General features: G+C 27.4%; 1 protein-coding gene and 1 long non-coding RNA gene across 3 annotated transcripts; both read left to right on the top strand.

Moving 5' to 3' along the window:
* The first annotated feature begins 315 nt into the window (after positions 1 to 315).
* LOC107936269 (NADH--cytochrome b5 reductase 1) lies at positions 316 to 3,338 on the top strand. The gene is made up of 9 exons (XM_016868962.2): positions 316 to 664; positions 1,272 to 1,413; positions 1,502 to 1,592; positions 1,691 to 1,768; positions 1,883 to 1,963; positions 2,074 to 2,163; positions 2,274 to 2,339; positions 2,850 to 2,936; positions 3,024 to 3,338. Exons 1-9 carry the CDS (start codon positions 550 to 552, stop codon positions 3,114 to 3,116), a joined length of 843 nt encoding a protein of 280 aa, XP_016724451.2. The 5' UTR covers positions 316 to 549; the 3' UTR covers positions 3,117 to 3,338.
* A 16,424-nt stretch (positions 3,339 to 19,762) lies between these two features.
* On the top strand, positions 19,763 to 21,284 carry LOC121204730 (uncharacterized). 2 transcript variants are annotated; one of them, XR_005899932.1, is made up of 4 exons: positions 19,763 to 19,999; positions 20,269 to 20,627; positions 20,980 to 21,068; positions 21,164 to 21,284. It is a non-coding gene; the product is annotated as an uncharacterized lncRNA (long non-coding RNA). The 2 variants fall into 2 exon arrangements; XR_005899931.1 differs by lacking the exon at positions 21,164 to 21,284 and having other exon boundaries at positions 20,980 to 21,143.
* Positions 21,285 to 22,356: the final 1,072 nt, after the last annotated feature.

Genomic DNA, 22,356 nt, shown 5'->3' on the forward strand with positions numbered 1-22,356 from the left:
ATTTCTGCTAAGGGTATTCTAGTCATTTTAGTTTTTTCATTATGCTATTACACCTCTATTACACTCAACCAAACACAGAATTACTATTACGCCTTTATTCCATTACATTCAACCAAACAGTTGATTTGCTATTACACAGCTTTTCCATTACACCTCTATTCCATTACACCTCTAATCCAATACACCTCTAATCCAATACAGCGAACCAAACGTGCTGTTATAATTATAAAAATTTAAAAATTAAATCGATTGAACGTCACACTCTCATATTTTACTGATGACATCAATATATATATATTCTTCCTTATAAGAAATGAGCTCTGCTAATATGGGTTGCCGATTACACCAAATGTTTACAAATTTTGACTCCCTTTCTCTTCTCTGCCAGGAACAGAGCCAAAACAAAATAAAGCACCTTTTGCATGAGTTAAAACAAGGAATAAATACCCCATTTTTGCTCCCCTGTCCTATCCATTAATTAGAAATTTGGGGGTCTTTTTATTAGAACTTAGAAAGATAAGATCTTGGGGTATAGTTGGAATCAGGATCATGGATTTGGAATTCTTGCAATCTATGGATATTCAGATTCTTGTTGGTGTAGCTGTAGCTGCCTTAGCCATTGTTGTTGGTGCTGTTTATCTGTTTGCCTCTATGAAATCCAAAGGTTTTGCCTTTTTCCTTATCTTTTACCAGTATTGATTGATTGTTCTTGGAATTTCACTTATTGGGTGTACCAAATTCTGGATTTTTATGTATTTATATCTGTTGGTTAATGGAGTTTTCGTTGGTTCGTTTGGTACTGATTCAGATATTAGCTTCTTGTTGTTAGTGAATAGAAGATGAAACTGGAAATTGTTTCAATTGTTTGGCTATTGTTCTTGATTTGTTCTGGTTCCTGCTTGTTTTGGGGATTATTAATTGAAAGTATAGTAGGATATAGTTCTGTTCTTCTTTAGATTTTGAAATCAAATGCTGGATAGTGGATTACTAACACAAACATGGAATTATTACCATAGGAAAATGTCTAAAAGTCGAAACAACTGAAGTGTTTTACCATGCTGATAGAATCATGTGATTGCTAATCAAGTTGTTTCGGATCCATAAGTATTGAATGCCATGCTTAATTGCAGACTCGAGGCAGTGAGCAATTATAGCTTTGCTTTCTAAGTAAGCTTAATGACTGATCGAGGCTGGTATTATGTGGCTCTTATAAAGAACAATGTACAATGGAAGCACTATTAAGTTTCTTACCTAGTTGTATGTGCTTTTAGGCTGTCTAGATCCGGAGAATTTCAAAGAGTTTAAACTTGTGAAGCGCCAACAGCTGAGCCATAATGTGGCGAAGTTCACATTTGAACTTCCTACACCTACTTCAGTTTTGGGTCTTCCCATTGGACAGCATATAAGTTGCAGGTTAAGTTGATTGTATTTATCTTTGTTGAATTTCCAAACACTTCTAATCGGGAATATCATATAAGTTGGATGTTTTTCATTTTAATAGGGGCAAGGATAGCCAAGGTGAAGAAGTTATTAAACCATATACACCTACAACATTGGATTCTGATGTTGGTTATTTCGAATTAGTTATTAAGGTACTTGCCTGAAACTTCTTGCTGGTTGGAGTTGACTTTGTGTGATATTATACTTATCCGGGTGCTCATATCTATTGGCGGACTTTTCTTTTAAGTAGATGTATCCTCAAGGGAGAATGTCGCACCATTTCAGAGAGCTGCGTGTTGGTGATTATCTTGCTGTGAAGGGACCCAAGGTATACAGTTTTTTTCATATGAATGCATAAACTGGTCTTGGCAGTACGGTTTCTTTCATTTGACATGTGGCTTGCATTTCCTTATGTTGTTGTTCTGTGAATTGTTTCTTTCAGGGGAGGTTCAGGTATCAACCCGGTGAAGTTAGAGCATTCGGGATGATTGCTGGAGGCTCCGGCATTACACCAATGTTCCAAGTATGTTATAAATCATAACAGATACTTCTGTAATATATATGCAAGGTTTAAATGTTTGAATAATATGTCACCTTCTCTTTTCATTTTTTTATGGTTTTGTTTCTGATTAGGTAGCCAGAGCTATATTGGAGAACCCGAAAGACACGACAAATGTACACCTTATCTATGCAAACGTCACATACGAGGACATTCTTTTGAAGGTGTTTTAATATCCGACTTCTCTGTTTTTAATATTTATACGAGGACAAGCGTGGTTAGTGACTGCTGACTAGTAAGATGGTTAAATTCAATTTTTTTTCTTTTTTTGCAGGAAGAGCTGGATAGCCTTGCTGCTAAGTACCCCGGTCGCTTCAAAGTCTACTATGTTCTGAACCAGGTTAGTTGCCTTTTCTTTGTGGCAATCTTGTGTTTTCACATTTACCGAGCATCATTGACACCAGCTGGTTGTTTCTGCAAATATATAGTCAAAGGCCTAAATAGAGAGCGTGGATTTACCTAAATTTTAAGTGATGTTAAATTCATCCTCCTCTTTTTCATGCATAGCAGCAATGCATATACGAATACGATAGATAATGCTGTTAAGATCTTGTTGAAATAAAGAACAATAATGCCAGATTTCTGTTATAGCCATTTCTGCACGTTCAGTGTACTGAATTTATACGGAATTTGAACTATTTGAACAATTTCCAATACAAATTTATTTATTTGAACATTCTTGCGTGATTTACTGAACTATTTTGGCATGATTATTGGAGTGGCATCGATAATGTATTTTCGATAAATAATTGAATTGCTGCCCGTTCCATTTTTATGTAATCTTGCGGTTAAAGGGCTGCAGTCGGCTTTTTTTTTGCTAACAAACTACATTATGGTGTTGTTTCCTTAGCCTCCTGAAGTGTGGGATGGTGGTGTCGGCTTTGTATCGAAGGAAATGATTCAAACCCATTGCCCTGCCCCAGCACCGGACATCCGGGTATATTACTGGTTTCTTTACCATCTTTTTTGCTGTATGCCTGAAATCTCCCAACTATTTATGTATATTGCTACATATATCATGTAGGTTTTGAGGTGTGGCCCTCCACCCATGAACAAGGCCATGACTGGACACCTTGATGCACTCGGATATTCACCGGATATGCAGTTCCAGTTCTGATCCTTGTAGACTAAGCTTAAGCTCGACTCCGAATGTCATTTGTTGGGTGCCCTTCTGTTATAATCGGAACCGCTGCTCAGAACTTGTTATAATAAGTTTTCTATCACCATGATTGAAAATAATGTAGACTTGTGAACATACTCATGTCGGATTCATAATCAGTCGGTAATTTACACCCGATAATTACAGCCAAATTCAAATAATAAACCTGCTTTACGTCCATAAGCACAGTATTAAACAAATAAAGCATTAGTTTATTTTATATAAAAATAATAAAATTAATTCCACCTGTGAATAGGTTAAATTTTGCTATTTATTTTTTATATTTTAATTTTGTCATGTTTAATTATTGTATTTTAATTAATTTTTAATATTTCGATCATTACCACACGATAACTATTAAATTTATTAAGTTCTGTTATGGGGCAAATATATTATCATATGTATATTGTTATGTCAACTTATTATTTATATAAACCCTATGTGTTGGCTTAATGGTCAGGTGCAGCCTAGGTTCAAGTGCGTTACTGTTAAGGTCATTTAATTAAAGAATTAATGATTGTCATTTACATTAAAATTGAAATTTTAAAAATTCAAAAAATATAAAAATTTAAAATGATTTAATCGCGAGAATATATAAACTAAATTCATAATCTTTATTTTCTTAAAATAGTAAAATTAAACCATTAAAATATTAAAATTCGGCCCACTACTTCGTAAGAAGTAAATTAGCATGGGTCTCATCATCTATGTGAAACCATAAATAATAAATGGTTTAAAATTTAAATTTATTTTTACTAAATGAGTTTTATTTTATGACTTTTGAATATTATTTAAAATAATTTAAATATTTTTTAAAATAATAATTTTTAAGTAAATAAAAATTGTATTCTTTTAAACAATAACTTTTATATATAACTTTGAAATCATTTTAAATTTAAATATAAAATATTATTTTTACATCATAAAGATTAAAATTAATTATAAATTAAATGTAAATGAAGATATATTTTTTAGTGGAGGACATATTTTATTTTCTAAAGAAACGTGAGGGACTCTAGCCTTCAATGATGACCATAATTCATTTATCTTCTCCCTTAGATCACCATCAACTTTTTCATTGTTTTTATTTATTTATTTATTTTCACCTACAACTAGGTATTTGATTTAAATATTTTATTCTTTCAAAATTTATATTATTTATCAAATTATCTTAAAATAAATATAATAAATTTATATATATTAACTTTATTGATATGACTTTAATATAACAGTTATATGTATATCATGTTAGCAATTAATTAATTTTTTGAAAATTAAAAATATTTTTTATAATTTTTATACTTTTAAAATAAATTTTACTAAGTTTTTGTAAATTTTTAAAATAAAAAAAAATTAATTGTTGACATGGCAATCTACGTGTATGCCACGTCGGTAAAGTTAACACACTTTAAAATTATCCATTAATGATCTAACAAACAATACAAGTTTAAAAACTAAAAATGTAAAAATTACATTGGAGCTAAAATGGCTTTTTTATTTTTGGTATAAAATAAACTTAGGTCATACCTACAGCAGCAACTAAACTATTGTCTTCTACCCTTTTTCATTATTAACTGACGGATATCGTCCTCCAACAAACTTTTCACAGAAGGTGGTGGATAATAAAAAATAACCAACTAATCTACTCTGCCTCCATCTACTTTAGCTAGATAATCAACAACTTTGTTTCTATCTCTCTAAATGTGGCGAAACTTAACTTGCCAATCCTTGGAGCATCAGTCATGTATTATTCTGATTTTATCAATGCTACTTACTGTTATTAAAATGAATTTTATTTCATCAAATTAATGGATTAAATAAGTCATTATATTTTTATTTTGATAAATAAAATCATCAATATTTTTAAAAAAATTGTATCAATGAAGCCATGGTTCTTTAAATAGCAAGTTGGAAGTTTTAAAAATTTTAAGGTTATAGATAAATTTTTTTGAGTTTCAATTGAGATATATTTTGTTAGTTGAATGATTGATTTTATTTATAATTATTTAAATTATATTAAAATGTAATTAATATTTATTTTTTGTTATTAGAAACAATATAAAGTGTTTTCTAATAATAAAAATGAGGCAACAAGTGTTTCTAACAAGAAACGGTTAAGAACTAAATGCAATAATAACAAATTAATTAAAAGTAACAACCACGGAATCAATATCAGTCTTCGAGAAGTTTCTATTATAAGGTTAAGGTCTCTTCATATACATGCATCTCATCACAATTCTCGCTTACAAATTTGACCATCCAATCAGCTACTCTATTATATTCCTTAGGAATGTATCGAAAATGAACTTTTCAATTTTGGCATAAAAGTTAGACTAATTAAACACAACTACAATATCATATTATTACTTGCACCACCAGTTAAGATAGTTTTCACAACTAATACATTATCACACTCTAATTCTAATTGTCTAAAACCAAACTCCCATGCTAAACTGACGCCTTCTAATATAGCTCTTACCTTAATTTTGAATACCTAATTTTTCTCAATCTTCGTAGTAAAACCGTACATCCAATTGACATCGTGATCTCTAAATACTTCTCTAATCACAATAAATTATTGTTTTCCGATAATATGCCATTTATGTTCAACTTACCCCACTCTTTCTGGAAGGCCTCCAATGAACTGCCAAAAGTAAATATTTAATTTCATATTTATACTTAAATAAGCATTTAATATAAATAAAATCTGATAAAAATAAATACTAAAAAAAGAAAGAGAAAAATGTAGCTGCGGACACATTATTTCAGGGAAGCTGCCAAAGTAAATGCCACGTTTGTGTTAATTAACTTTATCCAATAATTAAGAAAAAGCTGTTTACATTATTTGTAGAAAAGAAAAAGTTTTCTGGTAGCCATTCATTACAAATTTAGAAATCATTTACTGAAAAATGCACTAACCTTTACAACACCAAAAGCATGTTCGCTTTTCTTTTGATTCGTTGTCAGATGTAGTTTACTAATTTAAATATAATATTTAAGGCGAGTTTAATAAGAGATTAGATATGGTATGTTTTGTTTTGTTTAATTTTTATCTTATATTATATATTATAGTATTGTTATAATATTTAATTTTATTATTATTTTTATTTTTATACAGATAAGTATACTATTCACCTAAATTCACTCTATTAATCCAACTTTAAATTTAACTCCAAATTCCATTAATTTTTACCTTTAAAATTTTGATATTCAAACTTAAATTTAAATCAAATTATTTAATATTAATTGAAAAATTAAAGAAAAGGATTAAATATTATAATATTAAAATTGGAAGAATGAGTCTCCATGTCATGTAGTATGTGTAGCCATGACAAACAGATGTTGGAGAAACAAGGACTGCAGCACTCCACGATTCCTAATTCTCTGCCCATAATTCATTTATTTTATTCCTTCAATTGCTACCAACTGTTTTCAACATTCTACCGACCAAACTTTCTGGAAGGGGTTGGATCCAATAATTATTATAAAATCCTTGGGTCAACACTAAATTTTTATTTACAAAATCATTATAAATTAAGAGTATACTGATGTGAATTGAAAATAATTAAACATAGTAAAGATTTGAATGCACCAATTTAAGATTTGTAAATTGAAATAATTAAAGGTAGAAAAAGTCGATGCGTCTATATAAATGTCCTTTCAATCATTAACTCCTGACGACAAAAAAAACAATCATTACAACAGTGTTTCTTCTGTGCATTTTACTATATTTTTGGGAAAATAGTTGGTATTAATCAAAATTCAACAGATAATCCTGTACATTTTCACAGCGAAAGTAAGTATATTTTTCTGATTTTATATGTCCATAATCTACTGCTTGTTAGTAATGATATAAGCATGTTGCATGAGATCAAGAGTTTTCCAGTAACGAATTTCCAGATAAAAAACTTGGTGATGTAATTTTTTGTATTAGGAATTGAGATATATTGAGATTGTTTTTGAGGTATTTTTAGATTATTATAAAGGGTCTATATTGAGAATATATTAAAGAGATTTGACGTGTAGGATTGTAAACTAGAAAATACTTACTTTACTAAATGAGATAAGTTTAGTTTTAATAAGTATATCCTAAGAATGATTCTGAGACTAAGCAAAAGTAAATGATTCTTATATTTCAATAATAGGGAGTCTAATGTATGTTTATGTTTGTATGTGTCCAGATATTATGCACATTACTTGAATGTTAAGTAAATATTTAAGCAATTCATATATGAATTATTGGAAAACAATTAAACGAGTCATATGGTATCTTTATAAAATCAAACATTAAATGCTTACATATTAGAAATCTAATTAATAAGCTAGAGATTGTTGGGTATAAAGACTACGACCTTGCTAGATGCCAAGATAGAATGAAATCTATGTTAGGCTATGTCTATAATATGCTTGTTCGAGGAGTTGTCTCTTAAAGGAGTGTTAAGCTAACACTCCCAACTCCTTCCACCATGGAAGCTAAGTTTATAACATGTTATAAAGCATTTAAGCATGGAATATGGATGCGAAATTTTGTCACTAAGCTACAAATTGTGAATGAAATAGAAAGATCACTTAATTTGTTTTGTGAAAATAAATCCACGGTCCTTTATTCCACTAACAATGGGAGCACATCAAAGTCAAAGCACATTAACATTAAATTCTTAGTTGTTAAAGAAAGAGTTTAGAGTCATTATTAATATAAATTCCATGATTGCGAATTTGCTTATTAAGGGAATACCACCCAAAGATTTTCACGAGTCCTTGAGGATATTCAATTTAAGTAGGAGTTTGTAACTTTCTATTATAGAAACATTATAAGTTATTTTAGTTTACAGATATTTTAAAGTTTTTTTTTTCAGAAATAAAAGTTATTTGAGTTATTAACACTCTGATTTTGATAAGGTTTGATCTTACTAAGGTTTAAGTAAGACCAGTTGAAAATAGACATGTTTAAATCACATTGCATGTAATTTTTATGCTCCATATTCATACTTGATCTATGTTATTTGTTTATGTTAATATACGTGATAAGGGATGAATTTTCTTACGATATATGTAACGAAAGTTTTTCTTAGTTCTATGTTAACATAATTAATGGATGAGATTGTTCTGAATAACTTTCGAATATGATAGTTAAGTTTTGAGCTCAGAAGGTTATATAATGAAATGTAATTATAAGGTAATTAGTATACATATGTATTTGTGGTCCAAGTGGGAAGATTTTTGGATAATATAAACATAACATAAGAATAAGAATAACTACATGTTATTATTTATTACTATAAAATGTTAAACCGAATTAAAAGTTATCTAATTTGGTTAAGGCTTATTGGACTTCAGTTATTAAATAAAGTACGAGTCCAATATGTATATATACTCTAGTAACTAATTTTTAATTGATAATGAGTTGATTATAAATTAAGGTGCAAAAGTTATATATTCGGGTTATGGTTTTCAAATTACACATATATCTAACTTTTCAAATATCTTATTTTTAAAAAACAGAGAATCACTTTCCCTATAATACCTGTATATTAATTTAGAAAATCAAAATTGTAAAATTTCAATATCTCAAGATACCGATGAATTCATATACATATTCGTATCTAATTTTTATTTTTAATGATCTCACATAACATAACCCGATTTGGTTTATGTACCAATACGATGTTTGTGTTTAATTTAGATGCGTTAGTTTGCTTTGGCCCATCCTCTTCCATCGTGTTATTTTTTGGATTATCAAGAGGGCATATTTGGTCATTTACACCTGCTTTGCTGATTGAATAAAAACAATGTTACCCCAGAAAACATAGTATGTAAAGATAACACATTGAGCATTTCTTTCACATGTAAAAGATCTTTTCCTTTAAGTGATAATTGAGGCAACAAGTGTTTCACATGTGACGATTTTCTCGAAATAAAAATAAAACTCACAATTTTAAGATAAAGAAAAATGTAATAAATATTCATTTTTTATTATTGATAGAAATTAATTTACCTGTAGATTAAGAAATCAATATTCAAATTTGAAGTTGACGATAATGATTTACAGTACTCTAATTTTATAAAAAAAAATATTATTTTAATTTTTTATTTTTTTAACTTTTAAATTTGTATTATTTGTCAAAATAATGGAAAAGTTAATGTTTATTAACTTTACTGACATAGCATCTATGTACATGTCACGTCAATAATTAATTAATTAAAATAAACAAAAACTATAAAAATTCCAAAGAAAATAAAAAAAATATTGAAATTATTTTGAAAGCATAAAAATTATAAAAAGTTATTTAATAATAAAAATTATAATAATAATAATCTATAATTTAAAAATTTTTAATTAATTATTGATATGATATACATCGTCAATTACCATATTAGCAATCTATTTCGAAGTGTTTTAGTAAAAAAATACAAATTTAAAGGCTAATTAACAAAATTAGCAAAATTTCCCCTCTTGCTTCCAACGTCCGCTACATAAAGAAAAGCACGAAGTATCTTTCTTTTTCTAGATTTTTCCATTTATTTTACAGTTAAGATTAAATCTTGAAACCTCGATCCAATGGCCCATAATTTTCCCATAAAAGTATTTATCTTTTTATAATTTAAAATTTAATGATCAAATGAACAAATTACCCTTTAAAATATATTTGATCATATTTAAGATATAAGGGTACAATAATCATTTAAACCTTTTTCATCGTTCATATGTTTCCCACATGCAAACACATGTATCAAATAAAATCATTGTTGACGTAGATATTATTTTCTCACGGTATAATTGTAGTTTAATCCTTTTTCACTTAATAGAAAAATTACATCTATATCCCTTCTAACTTTATTTCTATTACAATTTAGTTTATGCTCTAATTTTAAATTTACGAATATCAATATATTTTCAACATTATTTTTTAATAAGTCATTTTCTCAAAATGTCTTTCTTATATTGAAATAATATTTTAGTCTCTTACTTTTATAAAATTTCAATTTGATTCATTATCGATAATTCACTTTCTAACATCATTTTTATGTCTCTTAATTATTTGTTAACAATATTAACTTATTTTTAATATCGAAATTTCTAGATATTACATAAAATAATTTTTTTTTATAAAATTGGAATGTCGAATAAACTTGTATTAATAATTGTTACCCTATAGCAATCTTGGGGTCAAATTTTATTAAGCTAATCATCAAAAGAAAATAAAAATAAAAATTGATATTGATATTGATGATAACAATGCATCCACAATCTTGGTTAACTATCTTTTATTGCCTGAGATTAAATTTCTTTTAAGAACAGGTTGTTAGGTTAATAATACTTATAATGATAACTAAAATTTACTTTTAAAATATATTTAATAAAATTGCGATGGGTAAACAAAGGAAAAGAGTGGGACAGATTTTTTTTTGTCCACTTTATGTATTATTAAGGCATGGCCCTACTACTTTTCTTTTTTGGTTCAATCATAAAAAAATTGCTCAATTTCATCATCTTTCACATCAATTTCTTAGAAAAAGGAGGAACTACTGCTACTACTGTTACTACTTCAATATTTGCATTGGGACACTATAAAAGGTCAAAGCTTTGTTCATTCTTACAAGAGAAAGTACTCGCTACGTTGCAAAATACATTGGGACACTATAAAAGGTCAAAGCTTTGTTCATTCTTACAAGAGAAAGTACTCGACATTGAGTTTTGAGCGTTGTCCCTAAGTGTTATAGAGGTTGGTATGATTATATTTTATTTTTTATTAAAAAATAAATAAATTACTCTCATTTTAATTGTATTGAAATAAAAATAAACTCTTAATTGATAATATTTTTTAATTTTAAAAAAATTAATTAATTACTAACATATTATATAGGTGAATTGACATGTGAATATCATATCATTAAAGTTAATAAATATTAATTTTTCTATTTATTTTAAGATGATAAGATAAATAATATAAATTTAAAAATTAAAAGAGACAAAAAATTAAATAAATAACTAAAATGATTTTTAAAAAAGTTGAAGAACTCTTAAATTAATTATAATTTAAATAAATAAAAAATAGAAGGACATTTTTAGAAAGTAGCTAACGTATATGGATACATTATCTGAAGGAAGATGCCAAAGTAAATGTCACTTTACGAAATAAATCAAAACTCAATAATTAATTACATTAATTGGACTTCTCCAAGAAGTGATAAAAGTTATTGATTATAAGTTTACAAATAATTTTCTGATAATCAGGCGCAAAACTAGGGGCCTGCCACTAAAATTAATTTTCATTTAAATTTTTTAAAATTTTAAATTAGTATAAATAAAGTTAAATTTTAGTTTTCCTAAAAATATAAAAATTTAATTTATAATCTTTTAAAAATTATAAAGATATAAACTATTAAAATGATAAAATTTTATTTTTACCATTGTAAAATTTATAAATTAATTTTGACCCTTGCTGATAACTGCATTTTTTTTCCAATGTGAAAAGTTTATTAGCTTTTTTTTTTTAATTCGTTCATAGGTTAGATGTAATTATGCCATAAACAATAATTGAATTTTTTTATGTTATTTTTTTAGTTTTCTTAAAATATTTTAAAAGGAAATTATTTAAAATTTTTATCTTTAAATATTAATTTTAGTACTTTTTTAAAATATTTTTGGAATAAAAGAAATATAGATTAGAAGTTTAATTATCAAGTAACTATTTATTCTTAATATATAAGGTTAAAATATGCAATTAGTTCTTTTACTTCACATAAAATGAGATTTAGTCTTTGTACCTAAAAAATTAAAAATTAAGTCTTTCTATTTTTTTATTTAAAAATCTCAATTAAATTATTAAAATCGTAAATACTTCTATCAAATTTTGTCAACTTTAAATTTTGATTAGGTTGTCCTTAAATGATGTGACATATAATTGATAGAAAATAAACATATTAAATTGACCAATTAAGATAGAAACTACAAACGATATTAATGATTGAAAAATTTAAAAAGTAAAAAGATTAAATTTTTAACTTTTAAAGTAAATGAATCAAATCTCAAATTCTATATAAGTACAAGGACTAAAAACATATTTTAACCAATATATAATTTAAATATTTAGTTTCAAATTAATCATATATTAACCAACATTAAATCATATGTTGCATGTTTTGTAATTAACCATATCCTACCATGTGTAAGCATTTTGGTGGGTTTTTTACCTAAATAATACAAAAAATAAAATTAATAACTAAAATAGTATGCCTATAACATTATTTATCAAAATGGTATAGTTTTTATTGGTGCTGCCTGTCAGATTGGCGTCACCGGACTGCAATAGGCAGCACTGGACTGAAATGTAATGGTCTAAAGTATTTAGGAATCTGTGATGGAATTTTTCTATTTTAGTATGGCTGCGGAAAAGAAAGGGAAAGAGTGCTGCACCAAACTTTAAATAGGGCCAATTTCCTTTTAAGCCCTCCTTATTTATTATTTTCTTTTTATTCCCCTTCAACTCATTATATTGTGTTTAAACAAACTCTTAATCTATTTTTGTAGTTAAATAAGCCCTTAACTTATGGTTTTTTCTCATAAAACCCCTTTATTTTAATATTAAATTAAATATATATTTTGAATTTCAAGCTCTTATCTTAATTTTTTGTTGATACAATAAAAATTATATACAACTTTAACATCAACATAAAACTAAAAAAGTAATAAAAAATTTCGAAAGAGTAGTTAAAAATATCATGTATATAAGCACTCTCAAGAAATTTAAAATTTTTATTTTTTATTTAATAAATTATTCTCATCAAATTCACATCAACATAAGATGTGAATTAGTTTATATTTTTTTAAATAGTTTTACTTTCGGTAAAATATATTTACTTTAATATTAAAATATAGATCTTTTATGAGTAAAAATCATAAATGAAGGGCTTATTTAACTACAAAAATAGGTTAAAGATTTGTTTAAACACATTATAGTGAGTTGAAGGATAATAAAAAGAAAATAATAAACAATGAAGGCTTAAAAAGTAATTAGTCTTATTTAAAGTTTGGTGCCGCCACTCTGTTAGGCGGCAACCTTGCCCTTCCTTTTCAACAGCCATACTAAAATAGAAAAATTTCATCACAGGTCCTTAAAAACTTTAGACCATTACATTTCAGTCCAGTACCGCCTATTGCAGTCCGGTGACGCCAATCTGACAGGCGGCACCAATAAAAATTATACAAATTTGATAAATAATCTTATGGGCATACTATTTTAGTTATTAATTTTATTTTTTGTATTATTTAGGTAAAAAACCCCATTTTGGTGAACAAATAAAATCATAACTAATATTCAATTTTAAAACAAAAGTTTTCAAAAGTTAAAAGAAAAAGTAATAATAATTCCATTCTCTTTTTTGAGAATATAATTACACTCACTTTTAAATAAGTTATTGTTTGGTAGAATCTGATAGATTTTTTAAAATATTAATTTTCATTCATTTAATTTTTTAAGCATATTTGATCATTTAAGTTAAAAATGATTTGATAGATTTTTTTATTTATAAAAAAGTATGAAAAATAATAAATATATAAGAGTTATTTATCACTTAATAGATAATATTATAAATTTATTTTATTTTATTTTAATATTATATTATCTTAAAAAGAATTTACATTTAAATTTTTATTTTTATTTAGAATAAGGTGAAATGTTTAAAATTTTAAGATAATATGTAGAATTTTATTTTATTTTATTTAAAATTTAAAATATATATTTATCAAACAATCTAAATATATTTCATAATTAATTTTAAATAATATAACAAATAATTTTATAATTTAAATTCAATAATTAAAATTTCAACACTTAATATTTTTAATTTATCAAACTAGTACTAAAATTTTTATTAAATGGTAAAATTACACTAAGAAACGAATAAGATAGTCTCAATCGCATTAATTATGTAGAAATGGTGGGGGGAAATGGACAATGGAATATGTAGGCAAACATAGAAAGAAGTGGATTAGTCTCAATCGCATTAATTATGTAGAAATGGTGGGGGGAAATGGACAATGGAATATGTAGGCAAACATAGAAAGAAGTGGATTGCAGTCCCTCCACGAGTCTCTCCCAATAATTCATTTATTTTATTTATTAAAATTAGTAAATTACAGACAACTTTCCCACCTAATAAGTTTACGATTTTCTTCCAATAATTCATTTATTTTATTTATGTATTTCTATTTTTTATGGATAGTTATTTAGAGCTGGTTAATTAGATTTTTAAAAAATAATAGTTTAGTAAGTTAAATAAAAACTTTTAAATAATTTAGTGACTATTTTGTAATTTTTTAAAGTTAAATAATTAAAACGTAAACTTACTAAAAATATAATTTACCTTAACTATTTACCAAATCATCAGGGTCCTCTACATTTATTATCTACAAATTATGTATTTTGTTCCATTATTATGTCAATTGTTTAAGATTCAAATTTTGTATGAATTATTATCTCAGATAAATTATTTGAAAATATCATTTTAGTATGAACTCTTAATTGGGGTAGTTACATTGATTTTCTTTTAAATGTTATGCGTAATTAGGTTGGACTTTTGAATAAGGTTTGATGTAGTTTTCTCGTTTTATGAAACTCAAATCTCAAATCTTATTTAAGGGGTATCAAATTTTTTTACCTCTTGAGTCAATATGCTTTAGTGGTGTGAGAAAACTCTAATTCATAATTTATTCTCTTGTTGGAAGTTATAACGTTAAAATAGAATTGATCACTACAAGCAGTGAACTAAATAATCAACTCAATTATACTAACTAACCATAATAAATCTATAGGAGAATTCACATATTTATATAGGAGGAGACTCAAATCTAAAATCATATTTTTCACAAAAATGGATGATCTTAGATTAACTCTGTTATACTAATAACTCACAAACCCATGCTTCACAAGGAAACACTTGTGACTAGGGAGGACCTTGTGAGTTAAGTTACTTGCAAGTCCAAGATCTCGCAAGCCTAGACCATTGAGGCCACTCTCTTGACTTGGATATGATGTTTGCCAATCATACGTTACAAATATCCATTCCCCAAACATGATAGTCCATACTAAAGATATGTATGAGGCAACCTACGATTAGTGGTGAATCTAGGGGGCTGGTAGGGGCCCCAACCCTCGTAAAATAGAAAATTCTTCATTTAGACCCATTTATAGTTTTTAAAGTTGTAAATTTAATAATGGTAAAATTACATTTTTACTATCATAAAAATATACAATTTAATTCCGCCCTCCAAAAAAACAATTATGGTTTCATCACTGCCTACGACAACAAGACACCAATAAATTGACTAATTTTCAAGGAGTCCAAGACCAATATGTGGACGAGATTTAGCACATCAATAACTACTAGGGAGAACTCACTTAAAGGCTTTACATGCACCATGAAACGAGACAAGATACCTTCCTCCCTAAGAACATTCTTAAATCTCTCCTACTCTCATCACCTCTCAAGTCATCTCTTGAACACCCTACTCCAACTATCCTAACCCTCCTACGGCTTTCCGCATTCTACGTGAACCATACCAAACCTCCACAACCTCCTTATTGTGTCAATAATTGGTGTAATGAGCACGGGCTCACTCCTTACCTTCAGAGTCAGTCAAGAAAATGGATTGAAAATTCATGGTCCCATTCGTCTGTTTCTTATGTTAATTTCACTGAATTTCATTTCACATCTTAAGGAAAAAAACAATTGAATCTCTCTTATTAATTTGATTTGAGAGGTATTAAATTATATAAAAGTTGTAAAATTATGGTTTAATTCATTATTTGACTCTTGAAGAATTTAAAAAAATATTTTTTTAAAGACGCGTTCAGATAAACTTTTAAGTTTTGTTTGGTTGAGTAGAAAGAAAATTGTAAGAATGGAAAATTGAAGGGGTAGAAACCTAGAAGAATGGAAAACATTAATTTTTTTTTTCATTCATTACTTGATAAAGTCCAAAAAAAAATTTATACTGACATACATTTCTCTCTATTTTATCTCCCCCATCTTTTCAATTTAAAATGATTGATTTTTCTTTCCTCCCACATTTTTTCCCAACCAATTACACTTAAATTTTATTTTCCTTTCATTTTTTCACCTAACCAAGCACCCCTTTTGACTCTTAGTTTTACATAAAAAAAATTTTGACTCTTAAATTGTAATTAAAAAAACTATAAATATAACTAATTTTCTTATCTAAAATAATAACTTATTTAGATGAATAAAAATATATATTAAATAAAAAAATGTAGCTAGAGATAAATGGGCACAATTATTTGAACCAAACTGCAAAGGACGTAACGTTTGAGAGAAATCAGCTAAAATTGACTTCATTTGTTGTTATTATTATTGTTAATCTAATAACTACAAAACTATTTATATCAATTGGACACTTCCAGCAATGTTTTGTGGTACCTATTGTTTACAAATTTACAAATAATTTGCTCAAAACTGCATTATTTTTCAACTTTAAAATTTTGTTGGCTTTGTAATTTTATTTTTTAAAATTTTGTTTCTTTAGGCTTGGCTTCTTTTTTTAAAAAAATTTTGGTGCACTCGAAAATTTGTAATATTATTAATATAATATTTAAATTGATTTTATATTAATATTAAAAAATATTTTTATAAGTAAAATTAAATTATATCTTATTTAGCGGCAAATCGAGGTGTCAAATCAGGGTTACCAACCTTTCTTGCTTTACCAATCTTGGTCAACATTGATTTTCTTGCCAAATAAAAATAAAATAATTTTAATACTTTTTCCATTTATGGAAATCATTTTTGAAGTTGAATTTTCCCCGTGTCTTAACATTTTTGGATCGTTGGATCGCTGTTTACCTTCGATGCGTTGGCTTTTGTAGAAAAATTTACCCTCAATCTCACCACACTCCATTGATGAAGTTGTTTGAAAGACCACCGGTTGAAAGAACACACCTCGTCGATTCTCAATTCTTGACTGGGGGATAAGGTCTTCAATGGAGATACAAATCTCCGATCTCCGGTGGAATGGTGTAATTTCTATTTTACCCTTTTAACTTCTTTCTTTTTTCCTCTTATTGTAGTTGTAATTTTAATCAAATTATTTTTTAGTATAAATATAATATTAATTAGCGTTTATTACAAAATCATTTTAAACAATTTGTCATCAAATCATATTAATTAAAAAATTGATCAACTATAAATAATAACTAAAAATAATTTATCATTCAATATGGTAAATAATTTTAAATGATCATAAAACATTTAATTAAAGATATTTATAAAAATATTGTCATAGATATTATTTTATTAAATAAAATTACAATTTCACATATTTTTAATAATTTTATAAAAAATATTTTAAGTTATAATGTAATGCCTTTAATAGTCATTTTACTTTCTCATCTCACTACTACAGTTGCTTTTGAATCCAAACACACATCCTACTGCTGTTTCTAATTTCATTGCTACAGTATATAATCTCATCACTACGATAATTAATCTCACAATCACCACTGTTTTTAACCTCATTGGAGATACATGCACCGCTCATCTAAACTAAGTCTTAGCTTATTAAAAGTGAACATTCAATACATTTTAGTATTCAAATTTTAAAAAGTAAATTACAAGAATAATCTTCCAACTATGCTTTTGGTTCTATTTTGGTCACTGAACTATTAATTCTTTTTATTTAGTGACTTAACTTTCAAAATTAAATATTTCAATCACTCTCCCATTATTTTTCGTTAGATAAGTGATTGAAAGTTGACATGGCTTTTTTATTGACCTAACAACAAATTTAGTCCTCAAATGTTCGCACATTTTATAAATTTGATTTATAAATTTGAAATTTCAATAAATTTAACCTTCAATTTTTACAATTTTTTTCAATTTAGTTCTAATTCTAAAATTTTTTAAAAAAATTAAAAAAATTGACGGCTAAATTTGTTAAAAATTTTAAATTTAGAATCAAATTGATAAAATATGTAAGCATTGAAAGACTAAATTTGTTATTAAGCCAATAGAAAATCCCACATCAGCTTTCCGTTACTTATCTAACAAAAGAGTGATTAATATTTAGTTTTTCAAAAATTGAGTGATTAAATCGAAAAAAATAATAATTGAGTGATAAAAAACAACTAAAGGCATAGTTAGATGACTATTTTTGTAATTTATCCAATTTTAAAATATATAAACGGTTTTTGTATCCTAAGTAATAATATATTTTATAAAAATATTATAATTACAATTGGGTTAAATTTTAATATAATTATAATATTCATTAAATAAATCGATACATTAATAAAACATAAATAAATATAACAATTGATTCATCTATTTATAATCTATAATTTATATGTTATAGAAAGAATATTTGATGCATTGTCGGTATATAAGTCTCATGCACCATCAATAAATAATAATATAACACATTATCATTAAATTAAACAAAAAAAATGAGGACATATAAATAAATACAAAAAATTATATTTAAACATAATTAGACATTTTTTATCATAAATACATATTAGGGATAAATATCAAAATCATACATGAAATTTGATTTTTTGTAATTCTATACATGAAATTTTGCTTTCAATCAATTTTCACCAATCACTAACAACATTATCGAATTAGTACCATTTTACGTTGATATATTACATAAACAAAAAATCATATTAATATGATATGAAAATAAATTTATGTATACATATCTTTAAATGTGTACAATTGAACAAATAAATTTATGTATACATATCTTTAAATGTGTACAATTGAACAAAAATTAAAGTTTGATATATAACATATGAACCAAAATTCAAGTTTCATGTGTATAATTACTTCAAATAGTATCAAATTGCACATTGAAACAAAGTTCATGTATAAATTTGATATTTATCCTTAAATATTAATAACTCTTGGATTTAGGATATTGGGTTTAAGAGTTTAAGGTCTAAGTTCTCAAGTTTAGGTTTCAAAGTTTTAGCATTTATTTATAATTATTTATAATTTAATTATGTTTAAATAAAGTTATTATTTATTTATAAGCCCTCCGCTACTTTATGTTTTATTTAATTATGAGGTGTCATGTTATTATTCACAGATGGTGCATAGGACTTATGCATTGATAGAGCATCAAATATTCTCCCTATTTTATATGTATGTATATATATATACACACATATATAAGCACGAGTTTAGAGGAATTTCGAATTGACAAAATACTACTTATTTTTCATTATTTTACTAAATTTACATTTAAAAATAATTATACTTTATTGTAAATTATGATAATTATACATTGAAAAATAGAAGGTGTGATAGTTGTACATTTAAAAATAATTATATTCTAATTGAATATGTGATAATTGTACACTTAAAAATAATTACAATTTTTTTTTGAATAGATCGACTCGATATATAAAAAAAATACATATGAAAGTTTTCCTGCTGAGTTGGGTAAGGTCCAACACCGCAGGCCTAATAAAACAAATAAAATAATAGGCCTCCATCAGATTGGCCCAAAAATTAAACCGACTAAAGTATAATAAAGAACAGAAAAGGAAACTTAATTTTAAAAATCCAGTCGTCAGAAACAGCTGGTCACCATTACTTCCTATCGTTTCACATCACAGACGCTTCACATCACCGACCTAGCCATTACCCTATAGCAGATCTTTTTGAATCTTTTGCTTATCTGCTACCTTTTCAAGAAAGAGACTTTTCATAAGTTTCCATTTGAAAACTCCTTAGACGCTTTCTCTCTTTGCATTTGCAAATCCTAGGCACTTCCTCTCCATTGCATACCGAACAAAGCTTGGGATGCCGCCTTTCAGGTATTGATCTTCGCCCTTCTTTAATGCTTCTTTTGCTAGAAAATGGGCATAGAAATTTTCTAACTTTGGTATAAAGCAAAATCTGAGTTCCTGAAAATGATTCTTTGTGCTTTGAATATCTCTAATGATTGCCCCGATAATCGACCTGTCTTGTTCTGTATTCTGGCATTTTGTTATCACTGTTCTTGAATCCCCTATTATTTCTAAAACATGAAAGCCCATAGAGATCCTTAACTTTGCTGCTTGAAAACCTGCATACGCTTCCGCAGCAAACGGAGATGCCACATCGGAGAGAAGGACCTACTTGGATGCGAAAATATTACCCCCCACATCTCGAACTATTAACCCCGACGCCGATTTGCAAGACTATCAATCAAAAGCCGCATCAGAGTAGATAGCCACAAACCCCATTTGTTCATCATGTTTGGGTTTCCTACCTTCCTTCAACATGAGTTCCTTATCCTCTATACCTTTTAACTCTGAGATATAACTAGAAATATGTTTAGAGATATCCCAACCAGTTGTATTATTCCTTTTGTATATTAATTTGTTTCTGTTTGTCCAAATTATCCACAGCCCACAACAGAAGAGGCAACATTGTTGATTTGTCCCCTGACTAAAGACCCAGGTAAGCCACTCCCAAATGACTTGAGCACTATTATTGAGTATCCATGAAAAGTTTAAATACCTCCATACTTCTATCATTGTGGGGCACTGTCAGAAAACGTGGTTGCTATCCTCCCCATTTTGTTGGCACCTAGGACACCGATCTTCAACAACCATTCTTTTTAACTTTAGATTCGAAAAAGTAGGAATATAATTCCAAGAAATCTTCTACACTGTAATTTTAATTTTCGAATGAATGTTTAGGTTCCATAATTTCTTGTAAAAAGCTTTAGTATCAGCCTGTATAAAATTACTAAGATTTAGAGTAGATTCCTATAATAGTTTATAGGCACTCATCACTGAGAAGTTACCAGATGGTTCCCCTCTCCAAACTTGGAAATCGTCGTGGACTGACCTCGCCAAAGGGATCTGTATTATTCTTCTAGCAATATCCGCCTAGAAGGTATTGATAATTAATTCAGCCTTCCAAGTTCTATTCACTTCATCAATTAAATCCGACACTAACACTATATTTTCACTGCTGCTGACATTCTGTAGCTTTTCATCATTGTTACCCGGCACTCAAAAATCTGTCCAAATTGAGATACTATGTAACACCCCCTACCCGTATTCTCGGCCTAGAATAGGGTACGAGGCATTAACGAACTTAATATGATCAATCATGTAAAAATCAGCCATAAAATTTCTTATAAATTAAAAAAACTTTCACACATATGTTTAACGTCCCTTATATGGGTCTATGAGGCCCAAAACATACATTCAGGGTGGTTCGGGACCAAACCGTAAACATATGAAACTTTTACAACACTTAGAAAATTTTCACACTTTGGAGAGTCACACGTCCGTGTTTTCAACCCGTGTAACTCTCTGTTTATAACTTCATCACCCTTGTCAGTCGTACACTTTATATAAATAACAAGAAACGTGTATGGGCTCAATTCTCATTAAATTTCTCATATATATACACAATTTCACGTTATGTAATCATACAACATATATCAGTCATATCTCTGTAATCTAAATATATTTTTATAACAACTTATCTTGATTTCATACTGTTTCATATTTAAGCTTAAATAACCAAAGTATTTGAAATATCATCTTTATGCAAATAGTACACATGAGGTATATAATTCCATAATTATGAATAAACACATTTATTAAACATTTTCCATATTCATAAATCAATGTCTCATGTCTCCATATATCAATAACCGTCATTTTCATGAATTTCGAGTTTAATTTCATTATTATTTGTCTCGTGTTCAATTTATTCCATGTCGAAACTTTATTCATTAAAACATTTGAATTATCAATGCATATGGACAGTACATTCAAGATGAACAATTATATAATCACAAATGAATTCATTTATCAACCAAGTTCTATACTCATATCTTACCAAACTTCGTACTTCCTGGAATTGAGTACTTCGTTTTCTCGATGCCATAGTTCAACTATGGTCTTACACATCTTCACATAATGATGCCATAGCCCAGCTATGGTCTTACACGTAATCACATATCACATATCACATATCGATGCCATAGCCCAACTATGGTCTTACACGAATCACATATCTCACTGATGCCATATCCTAGATATGGTCTTATACAGTAGCATATATATCACACCGATGCCATATCCCAGATATGGTCTTATACGGAAATCACTTGTCACTTGTAGCCGAAGCTACCACTATTCACTGATCAGGTAGCCGGAGCTAGCAT

The sequence above is a fragment of the Gossypium hirsutum genome, chromosome A08 (genome assembly GCF_007990345.1).
Source record: "Gossypium hirsutum isolate 1008001.06 chromosome A08, Gossypium_hirsutum_v2.1, whole genome shotgun sequence".
Taxonomy (NCBI): domain Eukaryota; kingdom Viridiplantae; phylum Streptophyta; class Magnoliopsida; order Malvales; family Malvaceae; genus Gossypium; species Gossypium hirsutum.